Source organism: Nansenia antarctica, assembly GCF_963989245.1.
Source record: "Nansenia antarctica genome assembly, chromosome: 3".
In the NCBI taxonomy this organism is placed as follows: domain Eukaryota; kingdom Metazoa; phylum Chordata; class Actinopteri; order Argentiniformes; family Microstomatidae; genus Nansenia; species Nansenia antarctica.
Window position 1 is genome coordinate 14,031,232 of NC_137688.1, and position 19,054 is coordinate 14,050,285.

General features: G+C 43.1%; 1 protein-coding gene across 1 annotated transcript; it reads left to right on the top strand.

The window, feature by feature from the left end:
• Positions 1–11,476: 11,476 nt before the first annotated feature.
• On the top strand, positions 11,477–12,604 carry drd1a (dopamine receptor D1a; the record flags this gene model as incomplete). The annotated part of the gene is made up of 1 exon (XM_080527729.1): positions 11,477–12,604. One exon carries the CDS (start codon positions 11,477–11,479, stop codon positions 12,602–12,604), a length of 1,128 nt encoding a protein of 375 aa, XP_080383855.1.
• Between the last annotated feature and the right edge of the window lie 6,450 nt (positions 12,605–19,054).

Below are 19,054 nucleotides of genomic sequence, written 5' to 3' on the forward strand. Positions count from 1 at the left end.
GCAATCAGGCTCCTGGTGGAATGCACTGGAAGAAAACAAAAGACTGCCACTCCCAAACCAACCCCACGCACACTACAAAAATGTACATATTACATTATTATAACTACTTGCACACTACTGGATTACCACTGGACTAGTTAACTACTGTACTGTATTATATTGCATTTCATATCATTGTACTTTGCATAGCAGTTTTGCACTATTGAAGCCACTGTAAAACCATTACTTTATTACTGTTGGATTATTTATTTTACTTATTTACTTTACTTATTATTTTTATTATTTTTGTATCTGAATGCTGCAATGCCAATGTTGAGGAACCAAAGCCACAATGTTTTACTCTTGTGTACTTGCACAGATGTAATAAAAGCGATTCTGATTCAGATTCTGACTAGGCTTAATCTGTGTCAGGGAAACCAATCCCTACTACTGATGTAAAACCAATATGGCATACTGGGTTAATAAAATGCAAGTAAACATTTGTGGGGAGCATGGCGCGTTCTGGCCTGCAGAGGGAGCCAGACTGCCGTTGGAGGGGGAATAATGGGCTGATTACGGACTTGATTGATTGATTGAAAACTTTATTAGAATGTTTGCAGAAGTAGGTACATGAAAGTACATATTACATACAAGGTCAACTAAAAGGATAAAAACCCAAGAAAGCCACTGGCTTATTTCAATTGGGGTCCTTGATTTTCAATTCATCGTTACATGTAAGACAGACATAAGAGAAAAACTAGTACTATCTACAAGATAATACAGACAAATAACTATTACTATCTACAAGATAAACGTACATCCATCATGGGAAGAACAATACAACAAATCATAAGGTATCGGGTAGGACAGGTGGGGACATACACCACAGGTGGGGGCGGGGGACAAAACACAAAGTATGTACAGTGGGTAGTTCGGGTCTTTTAATCAGATTTTTGTTTTTGTTTTTGTTGTTTTAGAGGGTCCAGTTACGGATTGCAGCCTCCTGTAAATGTTTTTTGAGAGTGGTTTTGAAGGTGGGCAGTGTTTTGCACTCCTTTAAGATTATAGGAAGGGCGTTCCACATTTTTACTGCATAGTTTGCAAACGAGTTTAACCCCTTGTTTGTGGTGCAACGCGGTTGAACGTGGTTCGTGGAGCTTCCTCTGGTGTTGTATGTGTGGACGTTGTTCACTTTTTGGAAGTATGTTGACAGGTACTTGGGTGTCTTTGTGGTGTAGCGTATCTTGAAGACCAGGCCCAGTGCAAGCTGCTGCACTCTGTCAACTACTCGTAGCCAATCAAGGCTCAAAAAATGAGCAGCGGTTAGATGTGTCCTAGGGTTGAGGCCTAGCAGAAGCCTAACCAGTTTATTTTGGGCTGTCTGGAGTCTTGTTTTATGGGCCTTTGTGGTTCTATAGTACCATGATGTTACGGCATAGTCGAAGTGACATTGAATGAGAGCTCCTGATAGGGTCCTCAGTGTGTTTTTACTGACAAGTGAGGATATCCTGTACAAGAATCTAGTTCTATGGTTCACTTTTTTGATTACTTTTGCTGCCATTTTATCTCCGGAAAGATTTGCCTCTAAGATGGAGCCCAGGTATGTAATATCCTCTTTTCTTGTGATATTAATGTTACCCACTTTTATTTTAAAATGTTCAGCCTTTCTGAGTTTAGATGGGGATCCGTATAGGATGGTTTCAGTTTTACCTAGGTGTATTGATAGTTTATTGTCAGTGATCAGACTCGTTGTCCCACTGGTCTATTTAACCTGTGTGTGTTTGTTCCCTCGGGAGATGAGAAGGGCAGGAAGTACCTGCCGCACGGAGACGCAGTGTGGGAGAGAGAGAGAGCCGCGGCGAGGACGCACGAGACCCCGAAAGGGGGTGAGGTGCGGGGAGCCGGGCAGGCGGAGCGGGTCCCGAAAGGGAGAAGCAGCGGGAGCGAGATCTCGAACGGGGACGCAGCGGGCGTGCGGCAGTGACGGCAGCACGCGGGACTTATTGTCTATTCTTTATTAGTTTGAACAACGGGCTCAGAACGTCAGTGACGTTGCTGAGCCGGGCTGTAGTGAATAAAAACCTATTCTGCAACTGTTCCTATGTGTCGACCTCCCTCTGTGCCTAGAGACGCTTACAACATTGTTTAATCATTTTTGCATATCTGGTTTGCAGTTTGGGTGTAATTACATACAGAAATCTGTATATTGGAATTTGGATTCTGACTAATCCTTCCCTTACTATAGAATTATTGTTTAGAATCATTCAGTTATCTTGTTGTATGTGTAGGAAGGGTGGGGTGATTGCACCCTCCCTTATCTTAATGCCATATACTGTAACATCCCAGTGATGAGGACACTGACAGTTCCAGTTGGTGCCAAGAAGGACTACCATTTGATATTATCTCCTCATCGTCACAAGATGCAATGAACTCCCCATGGAGAACACATGAATTCCTGGCTATGCATTGCGAGATACCAGTAGCCAATAAAACCACCACTCTTCCCAAATATTTTTCTCTTCAGCAAGTGAAATGCATGCTCGATCAGGTTGAGATCAGGTGATTGACTTGGCCTTAAAAACCTCCTGGGTTGCTTTTCAGTATGTTTTGGGTCATTGTCCATCTGTACTGTGAAGTGCTGTCCAATCAACTTTGCTGAACAGTATATCAGACAGTATGTCTTTAAATACATAAATAGAAGAATTCATCTGGCTGCTTCTGTTTTCTGTCACATCATCAATAAACACTAGTGACCCAGTGCCATTGGAAGCCATGCATGCCCATGTCATCACACGGCCTCCGTGTTTTACAGATGATGTGGTATGTGTCGGATCAGGAGCCATTCCAAGCCTTCTCCATACTTTTTTCTTCCCATCATAGATGTATATACACCTTTTGTTGTATATGTCCAGTAAAAAAAAAAAAAAAGTTTCTCTTGTCAAATACTGGCTCCATGACCCATTAAGGGAACTTACTAAGATATTTTATAGTCAACAAATATGTAATATAATTCAGACTGACATAGGCTTAAGTTGGACTTCCTATGATCTGTGCTTTGAACTATACATATTCTGGTAACGCTTATAGTTCTATAGGACCATATCTTTAATATACCTCATAAATGAGCAACATCACTGCAAGCTGCAAATATACAATATGTAACAAACTGCAGCTAAAATGTGTACATTGTACACTGTAGTTACATTGTTATGCTGTCATTGATGATATCGGTTGCTGCATACATTTGACCATAATCGTGAAATTGTGTCAACATAGCAATATATTGTGACACTCAAATCTTCAAATTTCTACAGAATTACTGCACTATAGGTCGACCAATTTGAAGGAAAGAGTTCAACGATGACTCACCATGCCTGGTTAAAGGGTGCAAAGAGGGAGAGAAAGAGAAAAATACCCCTAATACTCAGAGGAAATACTCCCAATACACACAAAAACACCACGACTTGGGAAACTCTCACACCCTCATCTTCATGCATGTATGATCTATATGACCTTCAAAAAAAAAAAAAAAACTTTTAACTGCCACAGTGCCACAGTGGTCCCCGGCCACAGACAACGTCAGCAGGAAGACTAAGATGACAACCCTGATATGGAGCCCACAGAAACTCTTATTCATACAACTCTGACAGCATCATGCAACAGGAGAGGAGGCTGAAAAATGCCACAGCCTCCCACTGGAAAGTGAAGTGGTCTAAAGTAATTATATTATTATTATTATTATTATTATTATTATTATTATTATTATTATTATTATTATTATCATTATTATTATTATTATTATTATTATTATTATTATTATTATTATTAAGTGTCTCAATCAGCATGCAAACATGCAAGAGATGCAAATAAAAAGTACTGTTTCATCATCCTCCACTGAGGCATTGGGGTTCTCTGACCAGGTCTACGGTACTTAGTACATCTCTTTATATTGAGCAGGTTTCATTTCACACTGGAGTCTCCTCTGTAACAGCTTCTTCTCTAGTCTGAAATAATATCTGAAGGACTAAGTTATAGAACAACATAGATTTCAGGTCATCTCAAAAAGAGATCTCATGGAATGCAGTTGGATTTTGGAATTTCTTTCACAAAAAAACCAACTTTAAGTATGTGTTTAGGTCATTTTCCCTCATTCCCCCGTATTTTCCTTCATTCCTCCGGTATCGTGACATCATGGGTTCAACGCCTTCAAAACAACTTCCTGTTAGTTTACCCATAAAAGCTGAATGCAGATGATCTGATCATAATCATTTCACACTCGACAGTGTGAGAAACAGAAAGACAGAGAGAGAGAGAAGTACCAAATGATGAAGTCTGTGGTCGTCCTTATCACCCTGTTGCATCTCTGCCAGGCCACGACAACACTCAAGGAGATCTTAGATGAACTGAAAAACCTAAAGAAAACTGAAAACTTCACCTTTGTAAGTACAACCCTCTGGTGGTAACACTTGATCTGTTCTGCATGTGAGGAGGTTGATGATGAGAGGCCATCCCTTCCTCATGGCTGCTGAAGTGGTCATATACGGTCAATGCAGAAAGAGAGGAATGTTCTATTCAATAATTCAAATGTTTATTTGCTTGATTGTTAAGGTCTGGACCTTACACAATGAAATAACTGTTATTCTTTCTCCATTTCATAGCCGGAGGACATGACTTTTCCTGCCAAAACGATGCAAGAGAACGCAGTAAGTAATCCATCCTTCATTCCCCATTAAAAGCAGTAAGTAATCCGTCCTTCATTCCCCATTATTGTAGTCTAATGGAATTTCCTTATGTGTTTATTGCAGTGCAAATGCATTGGGGTCTTCGCCAATAATCTGAACGACACAGTGAACAGGATTAAGCCAAAGTCTGATGGACACAACCACACTCTTCAAATACTGAGGGATAACACCGACATTCTACTACATAAACGCTATCGAGTGGTAAGAAACTGAACAGATTTGTCTTGTATACAATGTTTAGTGAAATCTTTTTTGACAGACAGGTAGCTCTCAGTGGTTCAGCCCCTGTAGGGCACAAATCACATGTTCTCTCTCAGCTCAGTGCTGCCTCACAATCCTCGCTGTTTCAATATGCATACTGCAAACCTACATCAGGGGAGGTTGGTGGCGGTAGAAATGGAGGATGGGCTCATTGTAATGGATGGAACAGAGTGAGGAATGGTATCAAACACACATTCTCAATAGCATTCCATGCATTACTATTATACCAGCACCGGCTGACCAACAGTACTCCTTCTACACAGGGCATTCAAGGTTCAACATGTAACGAAATAGGGATCTAACTATCAAACTCACACTGAGTTAACCATGTCTGTCTGTGTTAATAATTAATAAGGGGAATTAAACAACAAAAGAAGAGCAAACATACCACAACACTCGGTGGCTACTAGCTAATTGTCGGTCTACATGCTTATTGCTCTGTCTTTATTTTTGTCTTTTAAAGGAGAAAGGAGAAAGAGAGAGCTGCCAGATGAAAAAAACAAGGGCACCACTCGGAATCAAAATCCAAAATTACATTGGCTTCATCAACAAATTTATCAAAAACAGTTGTGCCTTGTAGTTGTGCCTTATTTATTTATTTATTTTAAATGACTAATACTATTTATTTGTTAAATTACTAAGTTAAATGTTCTCCCATAATGTCTATTGTTGGTCTCAAAGCATCTGGATTTTTATCCTGTGTTATTTTCTCAAGAGAAGCATAATTGTTCGAAAATAAGTTTCTTGTTGACTGGAGATAAAATGACAGACAGGCTCTATGAATGTATGATAAGATTGTTATTATTTATTAATTGATGACGAGTATTTATTTGCTTATTTACTTATTTATTTATTTATTTATTTATAATTTCCTGGATTAACATTCGATTGTGGATGTTGTTCAACAAATCAATGCATGTGCATTGTAAAGAAATTGACATCAATGATGTGCAAGTTGTTTTTCTATTCAGAAATATTTTACAATAAAATAATAATTCTCAAAATGCCATGCTTCACGAGTTATAACAAACAAGAGATGACTGCACAAATGGCTTGTTTTCATTTGTCAGTAGAGGAATATAGATAGTGCCGCACGTACAACAGGAGAGTTCAGATACAGTTACACATAATAGGTCCTGTAACTTTAGATGTTAGTTAGTTTATTTAACTTGCCTTTTATCAGGTTCTCTTTCTAAAGTCCCATCAGAACAGAATCTCTTTTTGAATGGAAGGCATAGAGAGTAAGGCAACTTTATACTGGGTGTCATCATAGCCACAAAGGAGAAACGCTTCTCCTCACATCAATGAATATTCTAGAACATCGTTCCAAGATGTTCATGGATCTGACACTGATCAAACCTTTATGAAGATGATCAAATGTTAATGGATTTCTATATTCTGACCTGCTCAGAGAGAGAAAGTGAAGCTAAAGGTTAGCTTTACAAGACAGTGAGATGAGACATGATAGCTTCACTGTACACAAAGTTCACAATCTCCACATATGCAGTGTTATGCATATTATTGATCCAGATGTACAAAGCAGATATATAATGAATAAAACATTTATTCATTAGTAATTACATAACCCAGCATCCTCTCTGAGAGTATGGAGAAAGCTCTCTGTGACGCAAAGCTGGTTCTTTTATTTATTCTACCCATCTGGAGAGGGGTGAGGTTTCACACACACACACACACACACACACACACACACACACACACACACACACACACACACACACACACACACACAGTAGAGGTAGACATACTGTATACTGTATACGGTCACTGAACAGTGTATTAGGAACACCTGTACAGTCCAAGGGAATGTTTTCTTGGTACACTGTGGGCCCGTTAATACCAATCAATCATCAGAGCATATTTGAGTATTGTTGCTGACCATGTGCATCCCTTTATGGGCACAATGTACTCATCTTCTAATGGCTACTTCCAGCATGATAATGCACCATGTCACAAAGCAAAAGCCGTCTCAAACTGGTTTCATGAACATGACAATGAATTCAGTGTTCTTCAGTGGCCTTCCCTGTCACCAGATCTGAATACAATAGAACACCTTTGGGATGTGGCAGAACAGGAGATTCCCAGTTTGAAAGTGCACCTGAAAAATCTGCAGGAATTGCGTGATGCAATCATGTCATCATGGACCAGAATCTCAAAGGAATGTTTCCAACATCTTGTAGAATCAATGCCACAAAGAATGTATGCTGTTTTGAGAGCAAAGGGAGGCCCTACCCAGTATTAGTATAGTGTTCCTAATAAAGGGAGGCCTTACTCAGTATTAGCATACTGTTCCTAATAAAGTTTTCAGTGAGTGTATGATTCCATACCCAAAACACAACCCATTTCACTTTTTTCCACTGCCCGCTTTTATAATGTTCTTTGGGTGAATGGGTAACTGTTATTCTCCATCAGCTGAGTATTCCACCAGTTTTCCACTCCACTCCAGTTTTATCATGCTTTGAAGAATTCCTCAAAAAGATTTGGAGATTGGAGATTGGAGATTTTGACACAATCAACTCTGGCACAAGAACTACAGGATGATTGACGCATTGTGTGAAAACGACGCACTGATAGTTCTGGTTTGTCATGGCTGTGCTGGGCTCACAACATCTCTCTGTCACTTTAATCTCACGCACCTCAGACAAAATGATTCCACTCAGGGCTCTCGTTGCCCAGTAACCAAGGGCCAAATTGTACTGTCTGAATCGCTTATTGTACAGCTGTACAGCCGATGCCTGCTCCAGAGCAAGGACACTTTTGGGAAACACTCTCCTTAACTATTCATTGACGGCAACCTTGTGTGTCTCTGTTGACCGCAGCCCTGCATGCATCCTACTGGCTGCGTCCAGACAGTCAAACTGATGAGAGGTCTGCAGCAGCTATCTTTGAACTGGGATCAGGCGTGGGCTGAGCAGCTGCAGCTCTGACCCCCGGACACCACGCTGGGTCAGACTGGAACCCTGTGTCGCTGGTCAGTATGCAGCTGTACACCTATGACCTTTGAACTCTGACCCCAGGCTCACTGTGTCTTTGATCCCCTTTAAAGCTCCAGCTCCCTGCACTCAGGGTTTGAGACAGGGTGGAGCGGCTGGGCTGTTCCATGACTGTGGGTAATATCCACAGTATCGATACTGTGGTGAAAGCTTGAGGTATTGGGCTGCTAAATGTGATCACGATTAAAGGAAACAAAGAACAGTCTAGCCGCGATTTGTGAGTCATCAAGGTGATGTGGCCCCTAGAAATCCCAGGTTGGTGTGTTGACATTATGAATTCTGATGTCTGTAGGTTCTATCGCCTGACTCTAGGGGAATGAGGAGAGGGAGCTGCAGATGAAAATATATATATAATCACTAATCAGTGAGTCAGCCTTGGTGATCAATAAGGAATTGCACATAGAAGATGAATGAAAGCCAGTCAGGTGTCTCTGCATTCTCATGGAGCCTATTGTAATTCTTTTTGGCATCCGTTACCACAGATTTTTAGTTTTTTTGTTTTTGCTGAGCATAAAACATGAATTCTGATTCTGTTTCTTTCTGACACTTGCTTTTTAGTATGATTTATTCACTGTTTTCGATACGTCTGTTGGTGAATAATGGTAGTATTTTTCACTATTATAACAGTGAAAAATAAAACAGTAAAAAAGCATTATGATTATAATCAACAATGGTTGATATAATGAACTAGTATGTCATTTTACATACAGATATCTGAGATTTATTCAGCCTAGATGATCCTCTTACCATAGCAGCATTTACCCATAACATGATCTGCTGTGTGAGAGGTGAAGAAAGAGAGCAGGAAATAAATGGCACATGTGGGAAATCTACAGGAACGGCTTAGCCATCAGTGAGTCTTGACAAATGCATTCCAAATGACTTTGCAAAACACAACAATCCCTCACACCTCGCCCCACGCTGTAGAAGCAGTCATCGAGCACTGTTTCTTATGTATGGAGGATGGATAGGCCCACACCTCTGCTGTACTGCTGTGTAGTACTGTATCACTCATACAACAGAGAAATGGTCCTGCTGCACCACTGCATTGTCTATCCCACATGGCCTTCACCACTCCATCAGGCAGGAAGCCAGGGGTGAAACACTGGCTGAAGTGGACTAGAAACGTTGTTTAATCTACGAGTTAAATCATCCAGACAAATAAGATGTCAACCAATTAGCGGTGTGTGTGGAGGATATTAATATAGATGTAAGATATTAATAAGATGTCTCACATTACGACAATACTACAATACATTAGTACATTACTACAATACTTATACAATATTTATGGTGATTTCGCTGCAGACCTTGTTAAAGTTACAGCAACCTTATTTCCTTTGCATCTCTGCAAGAATGACTGCCTGCATAGAGATGGATGGTTGAAAGGAGGCTTTTTTTTTTTTCTTCTAATTTCTGTCAGAATAGGTTATATCACCCAGATGAGACTTCTGCATGTATGTCACTAGCTGTGGTGACTACCGTGTGTGTCGATGTGCACACAAGATGCCTGCTCTTCTGGCTGAGAAAAATGGTGTGCTCCACAAATATAAAATCTTGACAATGTCTGTCATACATTGTCTCGTATGACAGACATTGTCAATATTTTATATTTGTGGAGCACACCATTTATGAGCTAGAGGTGAATATTTCAAAAGTGATGGCAGTGAAAGAACGTAACCTTGGTGTGCACGTTTCTGACAAAGATGGAGAGAGAGGAAAGGGATAGTTCATGATGTCCTGGCTAGACATTAAACTGTCTTTTACAGACAACCTGCAATCTATTAATTACTGATTCATTGTCTGTCCTCTCCTACCTTCAGTAGTCCTCACTCCATCTCTCCACCTCTACTATTCTATCCCTCCATTAGGTGGCCTCGGTGACTCACTGTCCACTGTAAGCAAATCTCAGCAAAAAGTCAGTGAGACCTTTGATGTCATTAATTTACTCACTTTCACAAAGAGAAGGCTACCTTGCTGGTTCATTCATTATTTATTCAATAAAATGTGTATACCACCCATTTTCTCAAAGGAGGTTGTATTTTTAACTGAGAGAACAACATCTAGAATTACAAACATGCCTTAGTGTTTTGTAAACACTATAGTGGTGTGTATAAGGGTCAGAGTCAAACCACACATCACCCTGGGCGCAAAAGACCGGAGCTTCCACATTACCGGAATGACAGTGCGCAGGGGGAACGACTGGCAACCGTCACATGGTGTCACCTTCACTTCGATTTCTTTTGAATGGGGTGTGAAACGGGGTCGCCGGTGTCCGAGAGACGTCGTGTTCTGTTCTGCCCGGCGGGGACTGGCGGAATCCTTGCGTGACAGCGTCGTTGCGCAAAAGGACTTTTGGTGCGCAGCTAGAAAAACTGTTATAAAGTAGAATTAATTATTACATGAAATTATAACTTCGTTCTTTCAAATCTCATTCTGTTTGGAAAAGTCACAATGTCAAGGCTGCCTCATTCTAAAGCCATGGAGTTCTCATGGGGGAATAACGGTGTATTTCCAGAGACTTACTTTTCGATGCTGCTCCAAGGATTCTCCTATAGAGATTGGTGAGTATAGCCCAGAAAGCAAGTGAGTGTGCTTTGACATTGAGTGGTGTCTGTGTATTTGTAACCCGCGCAGTTTTTCTAAGGCTAAATTAGAGGCGCAAACTATGCATTAGGATTTAGAGACGGAATAGAAATAGGATGGTTACCACTCCATAGAGCTGATCTGAAGGTCATATGCTGTGCGTAAAAGCGACATAAACTACAATGTACTGTGTCAGAGACGGCTTTAACACCATGTTTTTGTATAGGACTATATATATATCAGATTAGTTGAGTTAGCCTACACATAGAATAGACGCATTATGCTCTTGTATAGGGCAATGTCTATGGAAATGTGTGGAGTAGAGTGAAACCGTTATCAGACCAGAGGTAATTTAAGAGGATATCACCACAGTGTTTTTGAACTTGAGAGAGGAAAAAAGCGATTTACTATTTTCAGAAATATTCTCTGTAACACTGCACCAACATATTTGGTCATTTATTGCATTGACACTCCTCCTCTCTTTTCCCCAGTGCTGCCGCTGATAGTGTCAGTTCAGTAAGCCTGTGAGTGGACTGCTGAAGCTATGGGATATTTCACACAAGGGGATTTCACATGGCCTTTACAGAGGCTGGAATAGGAGATTTAAAACCCACTGATATCCCTGAGGGAACATGTGCTAGCATCCACCCCTGATGTACAAAGGATGTCAAACTGATACACACAATCAGGAAGAATGTCCTTCCTAGGGAGAGTTAGCCTGGAAGGTTATCATTTATCAGGAGACACAAACAAACACACATCGGAAAACACTGCTTTGGATGGAAGGGAGAGGCGCACTAGGGCTCCTATCATTTAATGCTTCACTCTGAAGCAGCCTCACTCTCAACGATGAGCTGAAAGATCACGGCCCCCGAACAACACACACCCCCAGCAGCAATGGATCTGATGAACCTCACCATCAACAGCGGCCTATTGGACGACACCTCATCTGGCCGCGTCCTGACTGGCTGCTTCCTCTCCCTGCTCATCCTGACCACCCTACTGGGGAACATTCTGGTCTGCACCGCTGTCACCAAGTTCCGCCACCTGCGCTCCAAAGTGACCAACTTCTTTGTGATCTCATTGGCCGTTTCGGACCTCCTAGTGGCCATCTTGGTGATGCCGTGGAAGGCGGTGGCGGAGATCATCGGGTTCTGGCCATTCGGAGCATTCTGCGACACCTGGGTGGCTTTCGACATCATGTGTTCCACGGCGTCCATCTTGAACTTGTGTGTGATCAGTGTGGATCGATACTGGGCTATCTCCAGTCCGTTCCGTTACGAGAGGAAGATGACACCCAGAGTGGCGTTTGTGATGATCAGCGTGGCCTGGACCCTGTCTGTCCTCATCTCCTTCATCCCTGTGCAGCTCAACTGGCACAAGGCCCAGACCCCCGCCTCCACCACACCCCCACGCTTCTCTGGCCTCCTAGGTGCCAATGCTACATCAGGAGCCCGTATCCCAGAGAACTGTGACTCCAGCCTGAACAGGACCTATGCCATCTCCACCTCCCTCATCAGTTTCTACATCCCCGTGGGCATCATGGTGGCCACCTACACCCAGATCTACCGCATCGCCCACAGGCAGATCAGAAGGATCTCCGCCCTGGAGAGGGCAGCCGAGAGTGCCAAGAACCGACACAACAGCATGGGAGGAGACTCCAGCATCGGCGAATGCGAATCTGAGAGCTCCTTTAAAATGACGTTCAAACGGGAGACTAAAGTCCTCAAGACGCTGTCGGTGATCATGGGCGTGTTTGTGTTCTGTTGGCTGCCCTTCTTCATCCTCAACTGCATGGTGCCCTTCTGTGAACAGTCGCCCCCTGGAGGCAAGGAGGCCTTCCCCTGTATCAGCCCCACCACGTTCGATGTGTTTGTGTGGTTCGGCTGGGCCAACTCCTCCCTCAACCCCGTCATTTACGCCTTCAACGAAGACTTCCGCAAGGCGTTCTTCATCCTGCTGCGCTGCCACAGACTCTGTCCAGGGGGTCACAGCGTAGAGTCGCTCAGTCTAAACAAGAACTGACTGATTGCTCGCAGTGCTTTTCTAGCCCTATATTGCAAAGGGCGTGTGTTGTTCTCATGGAGAGCAGGCAGTCTGAGGAGTGCTATGAGGTTCCCTTTTGCAGTGAGTACAGTCTGTCTGTGAGGGCAGTGTGTGTGTGAGGGCAGTGTGTGTGTGTGTGTGTGTGTGTGTGTGTGTGTGTGAGGGCAGTGTGTGTGTGTGTGAGGGCAGTGTGTGTGTGTGTGAGGGCAGTGTGTCTGTGAGGGCAGTGTGTGTGTGAGGGCAGTATGTGTGTGTGAGGGCAGTGTGTCTGTGAGGGCAGTGTGTGTGTGAGGGCAGTGTGTGTGTGTGTGTGTGTGTGTGTGTGTGTGTGAGGGCAGTGTGTCTGTGAGGGCAGTGTGTGTGTGTGAGGGCAGTATGTGTGTGAGGGCAGTGTGTGTGTGTGAGGGCAGTGTGTCTGTGAGGGCAGTGTGTGTGTGTGAGGGCAGTATGTGTGTGAGGGCAGTGTGTGTGAGAGGGCAGTGTGTGTGTGAGGGCAGTGTGTGTGTGAGGGCAGTGTGTGTGTGAGGGCAGTGTGTGTGTGTGAGGGCAGTGTGTGTGTGAGGGCAGTGTGTCTGTGAGGGCAGTGTGTGTGTGAGGGCAGTGTGTCTGTGAGGGCAGTATGTGTGAGGGAAGTGTGTGTGTGAGGGCAGTATGTGTGTGTGAGGGCAGTGTGTGTGTGTGAGGGCAGTGTGTGTGAGGGCAGTGTGTCTGTGAGGGCAGTGTGTGTGTGAGGGCAGTATGTGTGTGTGAGGGCAGTATGTGTGTGTGAGGGCAGTGTGTCTGTGAGGGCAGTATGTGTGTGAGGGCAGTGTGTCTGTGAGGGCAGTGTGTGTGTGAGGGCAGTGTGTGTGTGTGAGGGCAGTGTGTGTGTGTGTGAGGGCAGTGTGTGTGTGAGGGCAGTGTGTGTGTGAGGGCAGTGTGTCTGTGAGGGCAGTATGTGTGAGGGAAGTGTGTCTGTGAGGGCAGTGTGTGTGAGGGCAGTGTGTGTGAGGGCAGTGTGTCTGTGAGGGCAGTGTGTGTGAGGGAAGTGTGTCTGTGAGGGCAGTGTGTGTGTGAGGGCAGTGTGTGTGTGAGGGCAGTATGTGTGTGAGGGCAGTGTGTGTGTGTGAGGGCAGTGTGTCTGTGTGAGGGCAGTGTGTGTGTGTGATAGCAGTGAGACTGTGAAGTGAATGCAGGGTGCTTGAGAGTCCTTGGACCATTTGCAGTGGCCATGTCATACCATAGGGACTCATAGCAGTGTCCCTGTTTGTACAGTGGTATAGCAGTGGAGGCTGGTTGGAAGACAGCTCATTCTAACACATGGAATGGAATTAGGAATGGTGTCAAACGTGACTGCAGCTGGCAAACCAGGAACAAGTCAACCAATCAAAATGTTCAGACTTTTATTCTGAAAATCTTAAATTAATTTCAAAGGTGTTGAAAATCAATGACACACGCGCTAGTCAAGCCACAAACTCGGTGAGTAATCCCCACTACTAACTAGTTAGTGTAGAGTAGTGGGAATTACTCACCGAATCCATTGCATTGTAATATTTTGTCTTGACTAGCGATTGTGTCATTGATTTTACAAATGATGTATTCATTTTTCAAAATAAAAGTCTGAACATTTGGTCAGTTGTCGATTTGTTCCTGCTTTCACCAGCTGCTGTCACATATGTGCGTTTGATACCATTCCTCATTCCGTCTCATGCATTACAATAAGCCCGTCCTCTGATTTCTACCTCCACCAGCCTCCATTGTAGCAGAGTGAGTCCAGCAAGAGCACAGTGTCACTGGCCCTGAGAGCTGAAGAAGGAGCTGGAGGAGAGGGGATTCGTGCCATGCTAGGGAACTGACACGCCTCTGGGAACGATCACCCTGGGACTGGGAAGCATACAACCTAGTACTGTCAGACCCTGCTCCCTCAAACACCACACAGACACGCACACGCACATGCACGCACACACACACACACACACACACACACACACACACACACACACATAATGCAACACACACCCTATTACATGTGCAGTATGTATGTAAACGTGCAGCACAACAGGCGCTGCTACTACAAGCATCATAGGGTTTATGAGTCAAACCAAATCATATTTATATACTGAATGAATAGACATGTAAATGAATCCACAAGTGACTTAAAACACTACATTAACCAGAGCTATTGCTGACTGCTGAGACTTGATTTTGGACATGACATTGGGTGCGTTATTGTCAAATCAACAGAATGTTCAAAAGAGAGGACACTCTGAGCTGGAATGCACATTTCCTAAACAAGTGAAATAATTGCGTACAAACACAGGAGAATATATACAGTTTGGAAGTTTACATACACCTGAGCCAAATACATTTAAACTCCGTTTTTCACAGTTCCTGACATTTAATCCCAGTAAACATTCCCTGTCTTAGATCAGTTTGGATCACTACTTTATTTTAAGAATGTGAAGTGTCAGGATAATAGTAGGGAGAATGATTTATTTCAGCTTTTATTTTATTTTTTTCATCACATTCTCAGTAGGTCAGAGGTTGACATACACTGAGTTAATATTTGGTAGCATTGCCTTTAAATTGTTTAACTTGGGTCAAACGTTAGTAGTTAGAGTTAGACTAGAATAACCAGAGTTAGTAAACAGTTAGAGCATCACACAATAAGTTGGTGGAATTTTGGCCCATTCCTCCTGACAGAACTGGTTTAACTGAGTCGGGTTTGTAGGCCTCCTCCATACTCGCACACACTTTTTCAGTTCTGCCCACACATGTTCTATAGGATTGAGGCTGAACTCTTTGTGTTGGCCACTCCAATACCTTGACGTTGTTGTCCGTAAGCCATTTTGCCACAACTTTGGAAATATGCTTGGGGTCATTGTCCATTTGCAAGACACATTTGCGACCGAGTTTTAACTTCCTGGCTGATGTCTTGAGAATATATATTCACATCATTTTCCTTCCTCATGATACCATCTATTGAAGTGTGAGGTGAAGTGCACCTGTCCCTTCTGCAGCAAATCACCCCACACAACGTGATGCTGCCACCCCTGTGCTGCACGGTAACTGCCAAACAGTTACACTTTTGTTTCATCAGACCAGATTTCTCCAAAAAGTAAGATCTTTGTCCTCATGTGCCGTTGCGAACCGTAGTCCAGCTTTTTTATGGCGGTTTTGGAGCAGTGGCTTCTTCCTCGCTGAGCGGCCTGTGGACATAGATACTTTTGTACCCGTTTCCTCCGGCATCTTCACACAGTCCTTTGCTGTTGGTCTGGGATTGATTTGCACTTTTCATACATTTTGTACATTCATCTCTAGGAGACAGAACGCGTCTCCTTCCTGCGCGGTATGACGGCTGTGTGGTCCCACGGTGTTTATACCTGCGTTCTATTGTTTGTACAGATGAATGTGGTACCTTCAGGTGTTTGGACATTGCTCCCAAGGATGAACCAGACTTGTGGAGGTCCACAATTTCTTGTCTGAGGTCTTGCTCATGATGTCAAGAAAAGAGGCATTGAGTGTATGTAAAATGCTGACCCACTGGAATTGGGATATAGTGAATTATCAGTTAAATAATCTGTCTGTAAATTGGTGGAACAATGACTTTGTCATGCAGAAAGTAGATGTCCTAAGCAACTTGCCAAAAGTATAGTTTGTTGAAATGACATCTAAGGAGTGGTTAAAAAAATAGTTTTAATGACATCAACCTCAGTATACTGTATGTAAACTTCCGACTTCAACTGTAGGCCTAATGCTTTGTAAGGTGTTCTCTTGCACACAGCAACATTAAGTGTGTTTTGTTATGAATATTGGTTTCACAACAACAGGTCCTACCGATACTGCCATAGTTCATAATTCATGGGCCGTACCTTGCTCTGAATCCAAATGATTGACAGCTGATAATAATAACCAAATTGACAAAGTAGCCTATGAATTATTTAATGACAAACACCTGCACCATTTGCAGAATTTCCAAACATGTTTTTTTGTATAAATGAAATGCTCATCTTACAGTGTACTGTACATTGTGTCCTGTGATTGTTCTAACACATTACCAGGTGGCCTGTCAGTAGATACTTGTCTTAAGAATATTATAAAAACATTTGACATGCTGTTTTTTTGTCTTCATAATAAGTAATAATAATAAGTCTCCCATCATTACGTTGTGGTCTGGTTAACGACACTATGATTGTTATGACACAGAACTTGAGATGTGAAACAAATCATTATGCTTTTTGTATTTTTTCTGGACAGTTTTTTGATTGCACTTGAGTGTACATAAGTAATAGAGCACACCAAAACTGATAAGTGTACAACTATAGCGGAGAAGATATTCGAATCATACTTGTCAACTTTACAACATGATGTGTTTGTGTTATCCCCCTACCTCAACAACTAACATGTCATTTGTGCAATTTAAATAAATAAATTAAATGTATTTTTCACAGTCAAGATGTTAATCTCTGAAGGGAGGCTGGTGGAGGTTGAAATCGGGGAACAAGGCTCATCATTCCATTACATGCATTACAATGAAACTGTCCTCCAATTTCTATCACCACCAGCCTCCACCGTGATCTACCGTATTACCTAGAACATGTGCCGTAGTGAACACTGAAGATAATGTGCATCCCAGAAGATGATACTCTAACACAGTTTCTGCTTCGCAGTCATCGAAATGTGCCAGTACAGGACTCTACCTTACTTCCTGATTAAAAGTGTGTTTGTTCATTTTCATGACATGATCTGTCTTATGGTCTGTGTACAGTGTGTGTGTGTGTGTGTGTGTCTTATGGTCTGTGTACTTTGTGTGTGTGTCTTATGGTCTGTGTACAGTGTGAATGTCATGAGCTGTCTTATGGTCTGTGTACAGTGTGTGTGTGTGTGTGTGTGTGTGTCTTATGGTCTGTGTACAGTGTGTGTGTGTGTGTGTCTTATGGTCTGTGTACAGTGTGAGTGTCATGAGTTACAGTGCCGTTGTTCTCCCTGGGAAAGGGAAACCTGCCCAATCAGAGGGGGTCATGCCCCTGAAGGTTTCATTAGTTTTGCATAACTGACTGAAGCACTCTGTCCATCTGTGGGTCTCTCTGTTGGTCCAGGCTTCTCAGAAACAACACAAGCTCTGTTCAGACTTACATGTGTTCCCACGCAACTCTGTACTCACTCTCTCTGAACATCTCCATTAACTTACTGGAGATTTAGAGGACAGCTATGAAACTGTTATGTTAGTTACGAAAACAGACAGACAGACAGGCAGGCAGGCAGACACACACACACACACACACACACACACACACACACACATACACTCGGTTCTCCATGGAAGAACCATGGTTCTCCACCACCAGGACTGTCCTTGCCTCAGCTAAACCTCCTCAAGCGTGCCACAGGAAAATAACGGACATTTATTTCACTGACATCATTGGGAGTGATGGCTACGAGCCAGGGAAGCAGGGTGTCAACGCTACACCAGCATCATCTGTTCCAATGCCAAACCATACATCCTACAATGTCAACCTCAGTCAATAAACTCAGTTAGATTTATCTAAAAAGCCCCCCCCCCCCACCCCATTTTCTCTTTTCCAAGCTGTGCTGGACGGACCCTCTCCAAGCAGTGTTGTCTTTTCAGATCAGTGCCTCGGAACAGTGAGGTTAGTTGTGGTTACTCCATGTTAATGACCTTGTAAGCCTTGGGGAAGAGATTTTCTGCGTGTGTGGGGATGCGTGTGTGGGGATGCGTGTGTTTGGTTGTGTGTTTGTGTGTGTGTGTGTGTGTGTGTGTGTGTGTGCTTGTGTGTGTGTGTGTGTGTGTGTGTGTGTGTGTGTGTGTGTGTGTGTGTGTGTGTGTGTGCTTGTGTGTGTGTGTGTGTGTGTGTGTGTGTGTGTGTGTGTGTGTGTGTGCGTGTGTGTGTGTCGGTGTAAGAGAGAGAGAGAGAGAGAGAGGGGGGAGGGGAGGATAATGGTACCAGAAATCCTGGAAATGGGCTTACATAACCAGCTAGTGACAGCAACGTGTCAGTCAACCATGTTGATTCTAGACAGAGATCAGAGGCACCACTTTTGAGTAGAGCTGCCAGTACAATACGCATTAAATGGCACTATAGGGAGATTTGTAGATATGGAGGTACAAGTGAGTAGTACAAGTGAGTGAGCCTGTGACAGACAGGGAGACTTGGGAACAGGAAGTGAAGTGGATCATGTAAATCGCTCCTGTTATTGCCCCCTCTTTCTCAGGCTCTGCTGGGTGAAATCCTGGGGAATTAAAATGCAATGAAAGATTTTGCATTAATCTGTATCTCTCATTTAAATATGTATTATTTTTTCACAACTGGCAGAGCTATCCTAATTGCAGTGGAGGCGTGGAGCTAATGCATTTTTAATGCCTCGCATGAAAATAAGATAAGGGTAATTGCGCGAGTGAACGTGCCGTTGACTCCAGCCAAAGTGCGT